Source organism: Condylura cristata, unplaced genomic scaffold (assembly GCF_000260355.1).
Source record: "Condylura cristata isolate star-nosed mole 26May11 unplaced genomic scaffold, ConCri1.0 scaffold00006, whole genome shotgun sequence".
Classification (NCBI taxonomy): domain Eukaryota; kingdom Metazoa; phylum Chordata; class Mammalia; order Eulipotyphla; family Talpidae; genus Condylura; species Condylura cristata.
The window spans coordinates 4,228,767-4,245,573 of record NW_004567107.1 but is presented as its reverse complement, the minus strand read 5'-3'; the positions used below and the strand labels follow the sequence as shown (position 1 = coordinate 4,245,573).

Below are 16,807 nucleotides of genomic sequence, written 5' to 3'. Positions count from 1 at the left end.
CCACCAGGGAGCGTTTCTGCAGTTGCCTGGTGTAAATTTTCTAGTTTAAAGCCCTGTGCACAAACTCGGAGCAGTAGATAGCTGTGCCGTCGAGACGCCTCACACTGGAGAGCGGTCAGGCCTTGCCTTCTTCCCTTTCTTTTGTAAAGCCCATTTGATTTAAGCCTGTCGCCTTTTACACCACTAGCCGCTTTTCTTTGCCCAGTTTTGTATGCTTGCTTTCATTTTAAAGATGATCATCTGGTCATACAAATATGAAGTCCATAAACTCGGGGTAAGGGGACTGTCACCCACCACGCACACGTAACTGGTGGCCTGTTTGCTGGTCCCCTGGAGCAGCCCTTGCGCGCCTTTTACATAACCGTGGGCATCCTGGTGTCTCGCCGTTCACTTCCAGTTGAATAGTGACTACAGAAGATTAGTATTTTTTAGTGGCTTCACAGCTCCTTTTAGGATTTTTCTGACCCAGTGTTCTGGTTGCTTCTAAATGTGTTTTAATGATTGTCTGTGCATTGGTCCATTTCCTGTGTTTGGGAAGAGAGCATTCAGCAGCGTTAGGATATTAGGGTCTCCCGGGGGCTGGGGGTAGGTCTCGGCGCTACCACTGTGATGGCCTGAGCCTGAGTTCGATCCCCAGCCGGGGAGGTAGCCCACGTGTAGCACAGCAGACCATGCCTCACCCTCCTCTCTCACACGCTGCTCCCCTCCGCATTGTATTTCAGTGAATCCTCTTGATCTGCTCCCCACTATATCTCTATTGAATCCTCTCACCCCTGCACCTCTGGCCTACACCCCAGTTCTTCTGTGCAAAATAAACAAAAATCTTACAATAAAGAGATAATTTCTCTAAAAAATGAAAGAAACTACTTTCTCTTTTTCTGTGATTGTTACTGTGACTTTGGGTCTTTGGTATCTATTTATTTCTTAGGTTTTCACTTAGTCATAAAGGGGGGTTATATTTATTTATTTTTATATAGGATGCCATTATTTTTTATTGCTTACATCAGTTGACATTCAAGTCGGACTTCTCTTTTTCTTTTAGGATGTTTTGGAAGAATGCATGTCTCTTCCCAAGCTGTCCTCTTACTCAGGATGGGTGGTAGATCATGTCTTACCCCACACACAAGAGAACCCACCTGTCTCCGAGACTTCAGTCTCTTCTAGATCTTCTTCAAGCCTGGATCAGCCTTCCTTCATCCCTGCATCTCCCAGCAGAAACCCTGCCTCCTCACCTGTCTCCCCGGTGACACCTGATAGAACCAAGGTATGCTTTAGGCAGACAAAACTGGGGTACAGGCCAGAGGTACAAGGCGGTGAGGGGATTCACCAGAGACAGACTGGGGAGCAGAACAGGCAGGTTGATAAAGTACACTGTGGTGACTCTTCTCTTTGCCCCTGCACCACTGGCCTGTACCCCAGTTCTGCATAAATAAGTCTAAAAAAATTTAAAAAGGACTGTAAAGAGGGCTTCCCTGGTGGCACAATGGGTTAAGTTACAGCAACTGTTTGCAGCCATAGTAGCACAAGTTCGATCCCCGGCCAGGGGATCAGACCTCTCCTGTCTCCCCACAGCTCCCCTCAGCAGTGTACTTCAGTCAAACCAGCCTATTGTGTTCCTTACTCTCTGTGGTGAATCTTCTCACTGTCCCCCTACCCCGCACCTCTGGCCTGTACCCCAGTTCTTACATGCATAGACAAATAAATCTTTGGGGGGAAAAAAGGAAATGTAAAGAAGCATTTTAAATTGCAATAAGACATGTGTGACGTGAGACTTGCCATCTGCCCATCTCTAATGTCCAGGCCATTGGCACTTGGTGTGCTCCATGTCTAGCTTCAGCGCTTCCCGGTCTAAAACACTGCTCATTCGTCCAACCCCCAGGGCCCTTAGTCCCAGTAACCGCCGTCCTGCTGTCTCTCTCTGAAGGTGACCCGTTTTGCTTAACGCCCTGGAACTGCCCGTGCAGAGCTGGACTGGGGTGAGGGTGGCGCCGAGAGGGGGGTGTGCAGGCGGCACCGAGCCTTGTGGAGATGGAGCCGTTTGCCCTTGCATGGTGGCCTTCGGGCAGGCTCCACAGCAGAAGGTTGCACAGGACCGTGGCTTATGCATACAAGTGCCCGTCACTCTGGTGAAATCTGAACACATTCTGTGAATTGTGAATTCAGGCCAGTGTCAGTGTGCTGTTCTGGTGTTTCACTGTATTCGTGAAAGATGTTTCCATTGGGGGGACCTGGGCGAAGAGTGCTCAGACAGATGGAAGCTGGCAGCCAAAAGCAAAGCAGGCCCAACCCCAGAGCAGCAAGGTTTACCGAGGAAACAGATCAAGGGCATGTCATGAAAAGCCCAGTCTGACTGCACTGTTTGGTCGGTGTTCGTGGGGGTGGGGCTGTACTGACTGCACAGCTTGATCCTTCCCTCTTCTCTCCATGTAGGGCAAACATGAGCCCCAGCACACAGAATCTGCGGCGCCTCAGTCCTCGCGGGGCGCCAGAGTGGAAGGCTGCATCCGCATGTATGAGCTGGTGCACAGAATGAAAGGAGCGGTACGTGGCCCGGAAGCAAGGCTGTCCCGGCCCGGGCGGCGGCGCTTCACCGCACCCCCGGGGGCTGGCATCGCCCACCACGAGCGGGCGCCATGTCCCTCTAGGGTAGTTCTGCCTCGGCAGGAGACTCACGTGAGGGAACGGCAAGCACGCGTGGATTTCAGCTTGGCTGCACGGCCGAGCTCTGCTGTTCTGTAGCTAGGTGCAGAGGACAGAGCTCCCGGGTCCATGTAGGCGAATGCCTGTCCATTCCCCGCCTCGCTGGAGGGCCATGAGCTCTGTGTGACAGCTCGGAGGAGCTTTCCGAAACAGCTGGGCTTGCAGGCCAGCCCAGAGGGGAGTGGCTCCTTGACCAAAGGTTTTGAGATGCGCGGGAGGGTTCCACCTGCGAGCGGCGTGGGAGCCCCCGCCGGGCGGCCGCGAGCTCGGGGGCCTGTCGATGCTTCAGGAGGGCCTGCGGCAGTGGCAGGAGGAGCAGGAGAGGAAGGTGCGAGCGCTCTCGGAGATGGCGTCGGAGCAGTTGAAGCGCTTTGACGAGCGGAAGGAACTGAAGCAGCATAAAGAATTCCAGGACTTACGGGAGGTGATGGAGAAGAGGTGAGTCTCCCTGCGTTCTGAGCGCCAGCGGGGCGGCCGGCTCGCCTTCTAGCAGGACACCCCACGCTGGCCCTCTGATCCTTGAGCCAGAGGTCTGTAACTTACACAGTGACTGGCCTCGGGTGATGAGTGCTGTGGCCAGGAGCAGAGAGGCTTTGAGGGGCGCTGGAGCAGTTTCGGAAGCTCCCTAACTGCTCCTCTGGCCATTTCCCCCCATTCAGCTCCAGAGAAGCCCTGGGCCACCAGGAGAAGCTAAAAGCTGAGCATCGGCACAGAGCGAAGGTCAGAGCCCGGGGCAGTGAGGGTTGCTGTGCTGGGGTGGGCATGGCCTGCCTAGGCCAGCCTTCTCCCTGCTCTGGGCCCTTCTGGGAAAACGCGTAGCCCTCACAGGACTGGAGGAAGGCAGAGAGGGGAGGTCCAGAGCCCTGCGAGAGGGCTAACCTGGCTAATCTCTGTAGATTCTCAACCTGAAGCTGCGGGAGGCAGAGCAGCAGCGCCTCAAGCAAGTGGAGCAGGAGCGGCTGCGGAAGGCCGAGGGCCAGGCCCGCCTGCGCGGCCTGTACGCGCTGCAGGAGGAGGTCCTGCACCTCAGCCAGCAGCTCAGCTCCTCCGAGCAGCACGGCGACCTGCTGAAGGTCGACCTGTCCGCCCTCCAGACCCGCGGCAACCAGCTGTGCGGCCTCATCTCTGGGATCATCCGGGCCACTTCTGAGGTGAGGGCCCTCAGAGCCCCTGAGGCTGCCTTAGAAGTGCAGCAGAATCGCTTTCTGACCTCCTGCTGTTGCCCACATGGCTGGACAGCACCGCCGGGAGGCTCGATCAGGTCAGAGGTGGGAGGGGCGTGGAACCTCCCTTGGGGGGCAGGCCTGGTCGCAGCGCCTCTTCCCCTGGAGGGGAGTTGGCCAGTGGCTTCCGGTGTTCCTGACACCTCGCTAAAGTAAATTTAGTGAAATTTTAATAAAAAGCTCGGATTGTTTCAAAAAAAAACTTAGTGATGGGGAGATTCTCTCATAAAATACAAAATCTTTTTTTTTTTTTTAAGATTTATTTATGTATACAGAACTGGGGTACAGACCAGAGAGGTGTGGGGGGCAGTGATAGTAATCACCAGAGACAGGGTGGGGAGCACAACAGTTAAATCAAAGAAGCACAGTGCTGAGGGGAGCAGCGGGTGAGACAGGAGAAGTCTGCTGCGCCCTGCAGATCAACTCCAGGGCCGGGAAGCAAACTTGCATCGAAGCGGCTGCGGCCAGCTTGCTTGCAGTGCTGTGCTTTAACCTGCTGTGCCACCAGGGAGGGCCCTAAAATCTTTTCCAACTACTTTCAAGCAGTTGCTTCTTGCCTCGAGACAGATTAGTGAGACACTCACAAGCCTGGAGAGTTTTATGGTTAATCACTTTATTATAAAGGTCCCACTTTATTTCACCGAGGAAAAGATTATCTAGAAAGAGAGGTAACCATAAAGATATTAAATTGTACTATTCTTTCATCGTATTCATTCAGTTTTCTTGGATGTTTAAATGTGAAAGCAGAGAGACAAAAAAGAAATCCTGCTTGGTGAAAGAACATGTGACTCTGAGCGGTCTCAGGCTGTGGCCGCTCACTGTGCGGTCTTAGGGTGTGGCCGCTCACTGTGCACGGGCAGTTCGGCGTGGGCGCGAGGGCGAAGGCGCACGAGCGTGGACCGCACGGCCCCCGCAGACCAAACCTGAACTTCTTGGCACGGAGAGCCCTGTGTTTGATGGGGGATCACTAGCTCACTCCAGCCTCTGTCCCACTTATGGGAGAATGGCCAGGGGACAGAAGAAGCAGTGTATAGAAAGGGAAAATAACTGGTAACTTTGCAAATAAGCGCAGAGTCGCCCATCCGACCTGGACTGCAGATGTAGACACAGCCCCATTTTTGTCTCGACCACTGCCACATGTTTAGCACACCCAGCCAGCATCGTCTGTCCTCAGATGCTGTGGCGGGCAGGTTGGTATCACCTGGCAGGACAGGAGCACAGCAGGTCTCAGCACGTTGAGCGGGTGGTGCCCTGTTGGCAGCGATTCTAGTTTCAGAAAGGTGTAAGTCGGGCCAGTGTGCTGTTCCGCCCGGGCCTGGGCAGCCCCCTGAGCTCTGTGTCTGTCACGGGCAGAATGGCTGTCCCACGGCGGAAGACCAGGCCGTGGCAGAGCGGGTGCTGCAGGAGATGCGCGACCTCCTGGCCAGCCTGCAGCAGGAGCTCGCCAGGGCCTCTGAGGAGAAGCGGAGGCGGGACGAAGAGGAGGCCCAGGCGAAGCTGCGGGCAGCACAGCTGCAGCAGCGGCCGGACGACTGCCGAGAGCCCCCGGCTCCCAGCCTGGGCCCAGGGCGAAAGCAGAGCGAAGGTGGGTTTGCTGTGCACACGGGCCCTTGAACCTCTGTGGCGTGCCTTTAATACCCAAGAGCTTGGGGCCTCCTGCTGAGGAGATGCTGGCTTGGAGCCACGGCCCTGAGGGACTTGTCCTGCCTCCTGGCAAAGCGACTTTGACGATGGCACCTCCACGTGTCTGGTCCTTTGCTCAAGAGGAAATGGGTGGGTTAATGTGACGAGGGCAGTTGGTAAAGGTGAGGTGGCTGGACGGTGCCTGGCTCCTACGTGGTCCGTGAGTGCCGGCTTCTGCTGCCCGCAGGCCTGCAGGTGAAGGTGCAGGACAGCACGATGCAGTGGTACCGGCAGCTGCAGGACGTGAGCAGTCAGTGCGTGCTGGCCTTCGAGGCGCTGACGAGCAGCAGAGACAGCCAGGTGGGGCGCGCTCCAGGCGGGAACCCTCAGCCTGGCTCCTCTCTCGGCAGCCTGCTCCCCCAGAGGGATGGAGTCCGCGTCACCTTCCCTCACGCTAAAGGCAGCTGTAAAGGACTGTCTGCCTTCTATGTTCTCTTCCGGCAGGCCAAAAAGATAAAGATGGACCTGCAGAAGGCAGCCACCATCCCCGTGAGCCAGATCTCCACCATCGCAGGTTGGTCCGGGCAGGGCCGCGTACGGCTCTCCGCTTCGTTTACTCCTTTAGACTCCAAATCTGCTTGTCCCGTAACATCGGCAATTATTGGCGTCGGGTCGGGCCTGTCGGTGACGTGTGTCCTGTTCACATATTTGCCCCCTTGCTTCCCCTTCAGCAGACACGAGGTAATCGCGTGTGTGTTGACTCAGTCTTTAAAAGCTCCGCTGAGCTAGCAGTGAGTTACTCAGGGTGGCTCTTACCTGAAGCTGAAAGTTAGTGCTGGGAACCTCAAGGGAGCCTGGTGGCTTACATGCACAGTGACGCTTTTCCAGGCTCAGAACCTGCCCTGCATCCTTTAGGCCCTTTTTCTCTCCAGAGACAGAGAGTAAGAACCAGGTGGGGGAGACCCTCTGTCCTCTTCTTCCAGACAGAGGTTCGTGCGTGTCCGGCTCTGGGTGAGGAAAGGCCCGCTGTGCCTCAGAGGCTGGCGGCTGTCCCGGCTGACTTGCCGCCCCCTCAGAGCAGGTCTCGGTCCTGCCCGAGAGGCTGTCAGAACTCATCTGTCAGTGTCAGGTGGAAACTCTTTCTAGGACAGGCCAGGTGTAAATAAATTAACAGGTATCACTTTCTGGAACTTGAAGCCACTTCATTTGATGGCAGCAGCCCCGCAGCCTCCCCGCGCCGTCACCCTCGGCTTGTCCTCGGGCTTGCCCTCAGCTGACCGGAGACGGTCTCGTGTCCTTCTACAGCAAAATGGCCATCAGGTGTGGGCACCTCAGAAGCCGCCCGCCACCGTGTTCACCTGTCAGCCTCCTGCTCAGAGGCGGCGGCGGCCTCCCGGCCCTCGTCGGCCCTGTGCCCTGGCTTCCCCTCCCATCTCATGCGAGGCCCTGTCACCCATCACCCTTCTCCCGCAGACGCCCTTGCCTTGAAGTGTGCTGGAGTCACACCCTCAACTGTTCCCTTGGCTCCTCATCTGTTCGGTGAGCTCCAGTCTACTCCGGCTGGCGCTGCAATTGTCTCCTTCCTCACGACCCTCCACCCGTTTGGCTCCCGCCAGCCACTGTTCCTGGCGCCCCTCCCCCCTCTCTCCTTGAGGCGCTTCCCTCTCCTGCCCCCCTGCAGCTGGAGGCGGAGGCTCCCTTGATCCCCGTTCTCACCCCTACGTCCATGCATCCATCCCTTGAGCAACACTGGACACAGCTGAGGCCCAGTCCACCTTCGTCTAGTTCAGCCCTTTCCTCCGAGCCCAGCGCCCCGGCAGACGGCCCTGCTCAGGTGTCTCCCACGCCGCAGGTGCAGTATGTCCAGGGCTCAGCTCGGCGTCCCGCTGCCACGCCGCTCCTATGCCCTGGGGGTGGGTCGCGCACCCCTGCGCTCGCTCGGCCGGGACGCCTGCTTGCTCGTCCCCACCTCATCTCGACGGTGCTGTTCTTCCTTTTCCTGCCCACTTCCCACCTTGACTTGTCATCACAATAAGCCCTTGTCCAGCGTAGCGTCCAGCCAGACCCAGTCATGTTCTAGTCAGTGTGCACCCGGTGCTGCGTGACCAAGGAGGAGCGCTCCCTGCTGCGTCTTGCAAGCTGGCTGTCCCTGGGAAGCCAGGCCGGGCGCAGAAGGCCAGGGCGGGGGAAGGCGTGTGGGGCAGGCTGCAGAGGCCGAGGCGGCCAGAGCTGGAGCCGACTTCTAACCAGGAGGCCGCAGAAAGGGCCTGGGGGGAAGTCATCCCGCCAGCCCTTGAAGTCAGCCAGACAGAGAGTGAGGTCACGGGAAGCAAGCTGAGTATCTCTGTATGGAGAAGTCCCCACAGGGACTGGCAGGTCTCTGTGACGCGTGAGTCTGCGTTTTGTTTTATGCAGGAGTATTAGCCGTGGGCCTTAGAATACCCCAGTATTTGATTCTGTCCCTTCCTACTTTTCTCCCTAAGAAATGCTTTTGACTTTTTATTAATGGAACAGTATTTTGGAGAGGAGGTTTTGGAGAGCTTGGCAACGTTTCCTAAGTGAGTCGGAGCTTGCCGGGCTGTTTCTGAACAGGAGAGGCTGTATTCACTTCAGCTTTGGTGGCCAGTCACGGACACCTGTTCATAGCCGTTTACGCCAAAAGGGGTGTCTGTCCTCAGGTAAAGGGGACTCGTTGGCCCCCGGGCAGGAGGGGACTGGTCTCCGGACCAGAACCTTGAGGACCCGTCTCGCCCCCCGCTGCCCTGCATGTGTGCGCCACTTCCGCCACCGCGGGCTGGCCTGAGCCGGCAGACTCGCTGTGGTTCCTGACTCCGGCAGAAGCCCGCGCCGGCTGGGGACACACGGCTTTAGTACAGTGTATCCAAGGATGGAGGAAGGCAGACCCCTGAGAAAGGGGGACGATCACTGTGAGTAGGGGAGTTTCTTTAAAAGATTTTTCTTAGCGGGCCTCCCTGGTGGCCTGTGAGTTGAGTCTCAGCGCTGCTCCCCTCAGCGGTATATCTCAGTAGACCCGCCTGTTCTGTTCCCTACTCTCTGGCGAATCCTCTCTACTCCCCCCTCACACCTCTGGCCTACATGCTCTCATAGAGTCTCTCATAGAGGCAGTAGCTCTGGTATCCCCAGGCACCCGTAGCAAATCAACATCTGTCATCTCTGAGCCAGTTTCCGATTCAGTCCATCCACTGTTAGGGATTCAGTGGAAGTAGCACTGTGTCCTACATGCTTTTGAGCCCCACATCACGTGTGTGTTTGTCATGTTTTTCAGAGCCCCTAACTCTGAACTCTGAGGGTGCCCACACCTGGATTTGCACGGAGGCCTTATTCTTAACATTGACGGAAAATGGGATATTCTGCTCTGGCACCCATTAACTGACTTTCCTGTCACACCCAGGCTCGAAGCTGAAGGAGATCTTTGACAAGATCCACAGCCTGCTCTCCGGCAAGACCGTTCAGTCTGGAGGCCGCTCCGTGTCCGTCACACTTAACCCCCAGGGCCTGGACTTTGTCCAGTACAAACTGGCAGAGAAATTTGTGGTGAGAAACCTGGCCTGGAGGTTGGGAAGAGGAGGTGGGTACGAACCTTGCTCCGGTGTCACCCTGAAATCGCCACCTCTCTGTGTTCTAGAAACAAGGGGAGGAGGAGGTGGCCTCCCATCATGAAGCCGCGTTCCCCATCGCGGTGGTGGCGTCGGGGATCTGGGAGCTGCACCCCAGAGTGGGGGACCTCATTCTTGCTCATCTGCACAAGAAGTGTCCGTACTCCGTTCCTTTCTACCCGGCTTTCAAGGAGGGGACGGCCTTGGAAGACTATCAGAGGTGAAGCGTCTTTCTCTTTCATCTGTCCCAAGGCGGCGAGGGGGACTGATAGACTAGGCCTCCCTCCCGTAGCTTCTCGTTTGTTCCTTGAATGTCTACAGAGAATACGTCTTTCATGCAGAGCTGGACAGTTGTTGGGATTTGTGGGTCTAGTACCAGTATCAGTCTAGCTTTACAGAAAGAACATAGGCTCTAGAGTCCAGGGCTCTTGGAAGTTTATCCCAGTTTTGGTATTTAACTGCTTCACAGAAATGGGTGAAATCACAGCCTTTCGATTGTTCTTTTCCTTATCTCAAGCCCTGGTAACGAGCTCTGTGCAAACCTCCAGGGTCTATCCCTGTCAGCAAAGGTTTCTACAAACTAACATGCGTGGTAAGGCGCTGTAGGAGCATGCTGTTACTCTTAGCCAGTAAGGCGACCCGGCCCCCTCCCTCCGGCCTTTCCACACTGACCCTCCTCCTCACAGGAAGCTCGGGTACCAAGTGAAGGACTCCAAAGTGGAGCAGCAGGACAACTTCCTGAAGCGCATGTCTGGGATGATTCGTCTCTACGCTGCCATCATTCAGCTCCGGTGGCCGTATGGGAACCGACAGCTGGTAGTGCAGAGGCCCCTGGGCTGAAGTGGGCGGGCCAGACTTGGCCTGCGGGGCGTAGCGACCGTCTGGGGGAGGGGGGCGGTGTGCAGTGGTGCCGCACAGGTGCTCTTGAAGCCCACGGTAGTGCCCAGGGAACTTGGGCTCATCAGAGGCACTTGTTCAGTGACTGGCTCTGCGAGGCCGCGAGGCACTGCCAAAGCCCTCAGCCATCAGTCGTTAAGGTCAAAAGATCTTACTGGAAGAGGAGTAAGACGCTGTCATAGTAGACTTTCTGGGGCCTTATGCCGTCCAGTGGCGCACTGTAGCTCACTCGTGGAGCCTCAGCAAGCTGTTGCATGCCTGTCGGTGACAGGCGTGGCTGGGCCAGGGCTGTGACCTGCCAGCCCGGTTCTTTTCAGAGTATGGAGTAGGAGGATGAGCGGCAAAGGGACTTGGAGATCTAAAGAGAAAGGGCTATAATTTGACTGAACCCAGATGTTTTTATTATGCACCTACTGTGTGCAAAGTCCAGTGCGAAAGGCACCAAGAATGGCAAAGCATCTGTAGGAGTACGTTGGCCCCTGGGGCCCAGCCCTGAAGCCGACGCTGTGGGGCCCTGTGAGGAACTTGTGGGCCTGGCGTGTTGGAAGATTCGACTTCAGGCTTCCCTGGCCTGTGTTGTTTCTGCCCCAGCATGTGCTCGGTTTGGGTGGTCTGGAGGACCATGTCCACATAGTGACCAGTGGATGATCGGGCTCGGAACATCGTGAGGCCCAGTTGTGACCACGCCTGTCTCCCCCCCAGGCTCACCCTCATGGCTTAAATCATGGCTGGCGCTGGCTGGCACAGGTCCTGAACATGGAGCCCCTGTCGGACGTGACGGCCACCCTGCTCTTTGACTTCTTGGAGGTATGTGGTGCCGTTATCGTGAGAGCGGCAGCCGTCAGAGCAGGCTGGGCCACAGCGCGGCTCTGGGGGAGCAGCACAGAGGGGCTGCTGGGGCCCAGCGGTGGGTGGGGCCGGGCGTGCTCGCTTTCCTTCGCCTGAAGACAACCCCTGGTTTTGAGTCTCCTTCCCTTCCCACTTTACCCCGTGTGGATGGCAAGTCGAGGCAGCCCGAGCAAAAAAGGGAGATGACCCTGGGGCTGTGGCTCTGACACCTAGAACCAGGGCGGGGCTCTGCTGCCAGAGCTGGTGAGAACCCCAGGCTCGGAACTGGGGGTCACCAGGCTCTAAGACAGCCCTCGGAGCCTTTTCCTGCAAGTTGTCTCATGGGCTGCTTTCTTGAATTATCTGCCCGGTGAATTGCTGGAGTGGGGAAAAAGAAAAGAATGGCCTCCCTGGGCTGTGTCCCTCAGCCTCAGTGTGGCCACCCGTGCCGCGGCTGGTGTCCCGCCCTGGGACTCCTAATTCCCCAGGAGAAAACAGCCGCTTAGCTGGCGTGAGTGAGGTATCTCCCCCTTCCAGAAGGCCCTGTGCCTCTGTGGGTCCACCACTGAGTGATGAGGTGAAGGGTTTCTGTGGGGCCATTGTCCTAGTGTGCCCGACGTTTCCAGTCACCTCGGGAGCTCCTGAAGTCACGTAGAGGAGCGCGACTCTGGCCGATGAGAACACGGGGTACTCTGCACGGGCCTCGCTGAGGTGGGAGGTGTGCCAGGCCTTTCTGGAGGCTTCCGTCCAGGAGACTCGGAGTGCAAGTGTGCCTCGTTCCGTGCACTTCGCAAATACTGCTTTTTTTTTTCTTTTTTCTTCTTACAAACCCTTCGCCAGCAGAAAACGATTCACTGAAGGCTCTGAGGATGGTTAACGTTTTTGAGCAGTAAAGTATTTTTAAAGTATGAACTTGTTCCTTAGACATAGGCCATTGCACGCATCATAGACTGCAGCGTGGCACAGACTCGCCTCTCAGGCACATCCGTGCGACTCCACTGTCGTCCTTCGTTGCGGCGGCCTGGGCCAAACCCAGACGGCGCTGAGCTGTGCCAGTGCGTCAGTCAGCTGGGTCACCTCGCCTGGCTTGCTGGAGCTCCATGTCCTAATCTGAGTACATGGAGGTATTTCAGGAGAAAAATGACTTTTTCCAGTTAGCTGGCTAGTGGCCTTGTGACTGAAATGCCTGACGGACGTGGGTGGCAGAAGGCTGCTGTGTGTGAGCGGGCATTTCTTTCTCTGGCCTGACTGTGCCCCCCCAGGTGTGCGGGAATGCCCTCATGCAGCAGTACCAGCTCCAGTTCTGGAAGATGATCCTGCTCATCAAGGAGGACTACTTCCCCAGGTATCAGAGCCGCTTGGTGGGGCACCCCTGACATCAGACACCGGGTGCTGCTACCTGCCGGTTTGACTCAGCTAACAGCCCCTGGATTAGTGTGTTGGGGCCCCCCGCCCTGCTCCTCTTTGACGTGTCAGTAACCACACTGGGTATCTCTTTAATACTCTTGGCTGAATGAAAAACAAACCAAGAGGATGTTGGATTCCGATACCTGGCGTTGAACTCTTTCCAGACTCCCTCACGTAGTGTGGCTGGTGATGATGGACAGCCGTGCTGCAGACTGGGAGTCGCACCCTCAGTCACTCAGACGATCCTTGACTCTGAGGACAGTCACCACTGAGTACCTTGTGCTTCCTCGCGCCACGGCCATGGCAGCGCCCACCCCAGCTGCCCACAGACACAGGGGAGGGAACCGTGCTCTCTTCTCCCTTATCCCCCGTTGCCAAGGTCGAGGCCATTTGGCCTTATCTAGAAGACGGCTCTGTGAGTCACAGATCAGCGGCACCCTAACTCCTCTCCGAAGAGGGGTGTGACTCGTCTCCTTTCTCGCCCTGTAGGATAGAAGCCATCACAAGCTCAGGACAGATGGGCTCCTTCATTCGCCTCAAGCAGTTCTTGGAGGTGAGCAGCCCCAGCTGACCGGCCCGCCCGCTCGTGGCCTTGTGCGCCCCCGTGTCGGCCAGGCTTGCCCCTCTAGGCGCACCCGGCTTTTTCTCCACACCCAGCTTTTTGGTATGATTCCCCCTTCACCTGGGCTGCCATTTCACCCTCGTCTGAGAGGCATTCTCCAGACTGCCCGTGGGCAGTGAGCCCAGGAGGTGCGTGAGATTCGCGCCGAGGGCGTTGGCGTATTGCGTGTTGGGTTTGCGCATGTGCTCCCCTCAGGCTCAGGCCTGGGCGGGTAAGTGGGTGCTGCGCCCCTTGAACACCGTGCCCCTGCAGCCGGACTCCTTTCCTACTTCCAAGCGCCAGAAAACCCGAAGGGGTTAGTTTTGACCGCTTAGACTTGTGGTAGGTCTCCCCAGACCCGGCTGCCCTGCGGCCTTTCCTTCCTCGTCCACTGTCCCCACAGTCACTCTGGCTGTTCAGGCTGCAAGCGGTGCCCGGAGAGTAATTACTCTTTTCTTTACCTTTTCTGGGCCAGAAATGTTTGCAGCGCAAGGAGATTCCTGTCCCCAAAGGCTTCCTGACATCCTCCTTCTGGCGCTCCTGACGCTCCCGGCTGCCAGACCAGCTCCGCAGTGCCGCGGCAGAGCAGCAATAAAGCAGCCGCAGGCTCCCCACTGGGGAGGAGTCGTGGAGAGCTGGAACTCCCTGAGCTGTGTTTGTGTGTCCGTCCCTTGTGACTAGGAAGGAGCTTGCGTGGGCGACAGGCTCTGGTGGCCCCTCAGTAGGTCCGTGACCCTTAGGTCTTCACTCGCAGAGCAAAGGGAGTAATGTTCTCACGCCTGTGGGAATTATGGAAGAGGTGCTTGGCGCTGGGTTTCACCCTTCCTTGTCCTTCAGAAAATAGGTGACAGAGCAGCTCGACCAGGCCCTGGCTGAGGTGCGCCCACCACTAAATTCCCCTCACCCCACCCAAGCCCCCTGTTCAGAGGAATCCCAGCAGGAGCAAAGGTGCGCCCTGCCAGGCCGAGCAGCCGAGGCCCAGACCCTCACCTCCAAGCCTGAGCCACAGTTTGGCCTTTCTCAGCGCGCGCAGTTGTAAATCCAGAGCGGCTGCTGGGGGCTGGGCTGGGGCCCCGGCCCGAGGTGCCCAATTGGTGCCCTGGGCCCACCACAGCCACTTTGGGCCAGGAAGCACCTCTTGGTCCTCCTCCTTTGGAGCTGGGTCCCGGGGCGGGGGCGCGTCAGCCAGGGCAGCGCCTTGTTTAGTTTGACCTGAGGTGGGCGGGCACCATTATAGGAGGTTCGCCGAGCTTCGCCTCGAATCTGGCTAAGGAAGGCTGTGAGGGAGGGAGAGCTGCTTGCTGGATTTTAGGTCTTCTGAGAATGATGGCGATCAGTGTGCCTGGCAAGAGCCATGCACAAACCCAGAGCTTGGTGGGGGGTAGGGGTGTGTGGGGAGATTCCCAGAGTGGCCCCTTCCTGCTGCTCCAGGGGCTTAAAGTGACCTTTGCATGAGTGACTGGTGCCAAAACCAAGGAATAAAGCTTGATTCTTAACAGCCCCGCTGGCCTCGCGGGCTCGGTGTGGTCACGTTCCTGCCCTGAGCCCGTGGGTCTCGGGCGCGGTAGGTCCGGGCTCCGCGCGGAGCGGTCTGTGTTCCTTGGGCTCTTCACCTTCTCCTTGGGACAGTCGCTGTTTCCTGGCACCCCTGATGGGTCATGTGCCAGCAGCTGGCCCTGCTTCACGTAGCAGAAGTGGCAAAGTACTGCAGTGTTTCAGGGTGACGCAGCAGCCAGGAGCACTGCGGGAGGAGTCAGGAGGCCTGGGCCACTCACGTCCAGGTTTTGTGACCCAAGCCTTCGTACCCCACCCACAGGACAAAAAGGGGACGAGTTGTCAGATCAGCAGTTTTCCAACTGTCTGGTAGCAGCCTCTTAGGGCAGGGCTTGCCAGCGCGCTGATCCTGGCCCAGGATCCTGGGCCTTGGGCCTGGGGGGGGGAGGCCGCAGGTATCGCTGCCATTTGCTTGGCCTCTGGGCCCAGCGGAGGCTTGGTGCGGGTTTTCACAAGGCGCCCTCCCGAGACACTGCTGCCATCTGCTGGCGACAGGCCTGTGACGAGGCTCTGCGCTGCCTGGTGAGGGTGCTGCCGTCATCTTGCAGCTCCCGCCCCTGAGTGGGAGCTGGGTGCGGCTCCAGAACCCTGTACATGGCAGCTTTACCACCGTCCCTGCTGGGCATGTTGGGGTCCCACGGAAGATCACAGACGGACACATTTCCTCTGCCACAATGAAATGTGACAAATCCCTGAACAAGATGCCCAGTCACTTCCACTTGGAGTTTGTCCCACTCCGTAGAAAGTCACCTGCCAGAGTATTGGAGGCCTCCAGACAGCGTTAACGTCGTCACCTGTCACCCAACACCTGGTATTCTTAGTGGGCTCTTGTTAAACCGAGAAAGGAAAGCGCAGGAGGCTGTGTTGGGTGCCCCGGGCAGCTTACTCCAGAGAAGGGCATGGCTGGCCAACCTGTGGGTAGGCGCGTCAGGCGCGTCGGAGGCATTGAGCAGAACGCTCAGGATGACATTGTTTTTAAATTCAAGTACTTGCTTGCCTGCTTGCATGACCTCATTTCTCAGGCTGAGCGCCCAAATTTTTGTCCTATCCCTGTCCTACATCATCTGAAGCACACTTGCAGAGTGAAAGTGCTAATTAGAAGCCTTACACGTGGCTTGGACAGAGCATGGCACTGTGTGGGGGCTTCTCGCCCAGGTGCAGGAGCGCCCCTGCTGCTCCAGCTTCTAGGAGCACAGCAGCGATGAAGTTGGGAGGGCTCCAAGGGCCAGAGAGCTGTGGCAGGTCTGGTCATTGCCTTCCTCAGACCCGCCTGGAGAAGGCTTGGTGGCTTTCTCAGCTCTGATGAGTGCTGTGGCCTCCAGATGTCTCATGAGCCTATGGAAACGCCTACTTGTCCTCTGGCTTACTGGCAAGCACCCTCTTTTCAAAGTCACAGTTTACAAAGACGATGCAGTCAAGAAACATTTTTCTCTTGGCTCCTTCAGGATGTTTCCACTAAATATAGCATGCCCTGGACAAAATATCTGATAAAGGACATAGAGCCAGTTGGCTAACTTGAGTAAGGCCGATGTGTCAGGTCATAGTATTATCGACGTTAGTTTCCTGGCTTTGTGTTTATAAAACTGAATGTCCTTGGGTCTTCACATACACACCAGCTACGTGAGCACCAGTGAGCACCTGATGTCTGCAGCTTCTCAGTTGATTCAAGGGGAGATGTGTTTGTGCGTATGTGTGAGGTTATGCATCCATAGAATAATAAAGCCAGTCTGGCCACATGTTAACAAAGCAGGGAATCTTGGGAGAGGTTCATGTGTGGGATTTCTGTAGTTTTTGCGACTTTTCTGTACACTTCAAAACTAAAAGATAATTCTCTTCCCTCTTACCCCCAAATAACCAAACCAACAAAGAACAGCCATGTTTACAGTTCTGCTGAGGTGCCAAAACCAAGCTCTTAAACCTCCAACCCTAAAAAAGAGGACCGTGGAGATAAAGGTTATCTGGAAGCTGTCTGAGTATGTAATGTTCACTCTAAACAGGTCTTGTGGAATGCTTCCTAATCAGGAGAAGTGGGTGCTTGGAGTTAGAATTTTCATTAAATGGAGGCTGAGTTAAGCACTTGGCAGTGTTCGATGGTTTGAGCTAAAAATTATTGGAGCACATAAGATAGATTTAATTTAGGGCAGCTTTTCCCAGGGAGTTTTTCTGTGCAGAGCCCTAAAAAAAAGTTCAGCAGCCTCAGAATTTGGGGAAACATGCCTTGAAGGTGAGCTGGGCGAAATGAGAGATGAAATCAGGCAGCAGAATGTTGGCTGCGTCGGAGCGGGGTGGCGGGCAGGTGTGTCCACTCTACACCATCTCCTAGGCTTATCTTGGAAATCTGCCAGTGTAAAATGTAC

General features: G+C 56.5%; 1 protein-coding gene across 1 annotated transcript in view; it reads left to right on the top strand.

Moving 5' to 3' along the window:
* Nucleotides 1-14,399, top strand: part of GLE1 (GLE1 RNA export mediator) — a 17,607-nt gene extending 3,208 nt beyond the window's left edge. The window contains exons 2-16 of the mRNA XM_004677278.2: nucleotides 1,043-1,264; nucleotides 2,431-2,541; nucleotides 2,990-3,138; nucleotides 3,360-3,420; nucleotides 3,597-3,851; nucleotides 5,277-5,508; nucleotides 5,794-5,906; nucleotides 6,051-6,120; nucleotides 8,959-9,101; nucleotides 9,193-9,383; nucleotides 9,850-9,979; nucleotides 10,763-10,867; nucleotides 12,151-12,233; nucleotides 12,785-12,848; nucleotides 13,372-14,399. Of these exons, the coding sequence (XP_004677335.1) occupies nucleotides 1,043-1,264; nucleotides 2,431-2,541; nucleotides 2,990-3,138; nucleotides 3,360-3,420; nucleotides 3,597-3,851; nucleotides 5,277-5,508; nucleotides 5,794-5,906; nucleotides 6,051-6,120; nucleotides 8,959-9,101; nucleotides 9,193-9,383; nucleotides 9,850-9,979; nucleotides 10,763-10,867; nucleotides 12,151-12,233; nucleotides 12,785-12,848; nucleotides 13,372-13,440 (1,998 nt within the window). The 3' untranslated portion in view covers nucleotides 13,441-14,399. The remainder of the gene's footprint in view (nucleotides 1-1,042; nucleotides 1,265-2,430; nucleotides 2,542-2,989; nucleotides 3,139-3,359; nucleotides 3,421-3,596; nucleotides 3,852-5,276; nucleotides 5,509-5,793; nucleotides 5,907-6,050; nucleotides 6,121-8,958; nucleotides 9,102-9,192; nucleotides 9,384-9,849; nucleotides 9,980-10,762; nucleotides 10,868-12,150; nucleotides 12,234-12,784; nucleotides 12,849-13,371) is intronic.
* The last annotated feature ends 2,408 nt before the right edge of the window (nucleotides 14,400-16,807 follow it).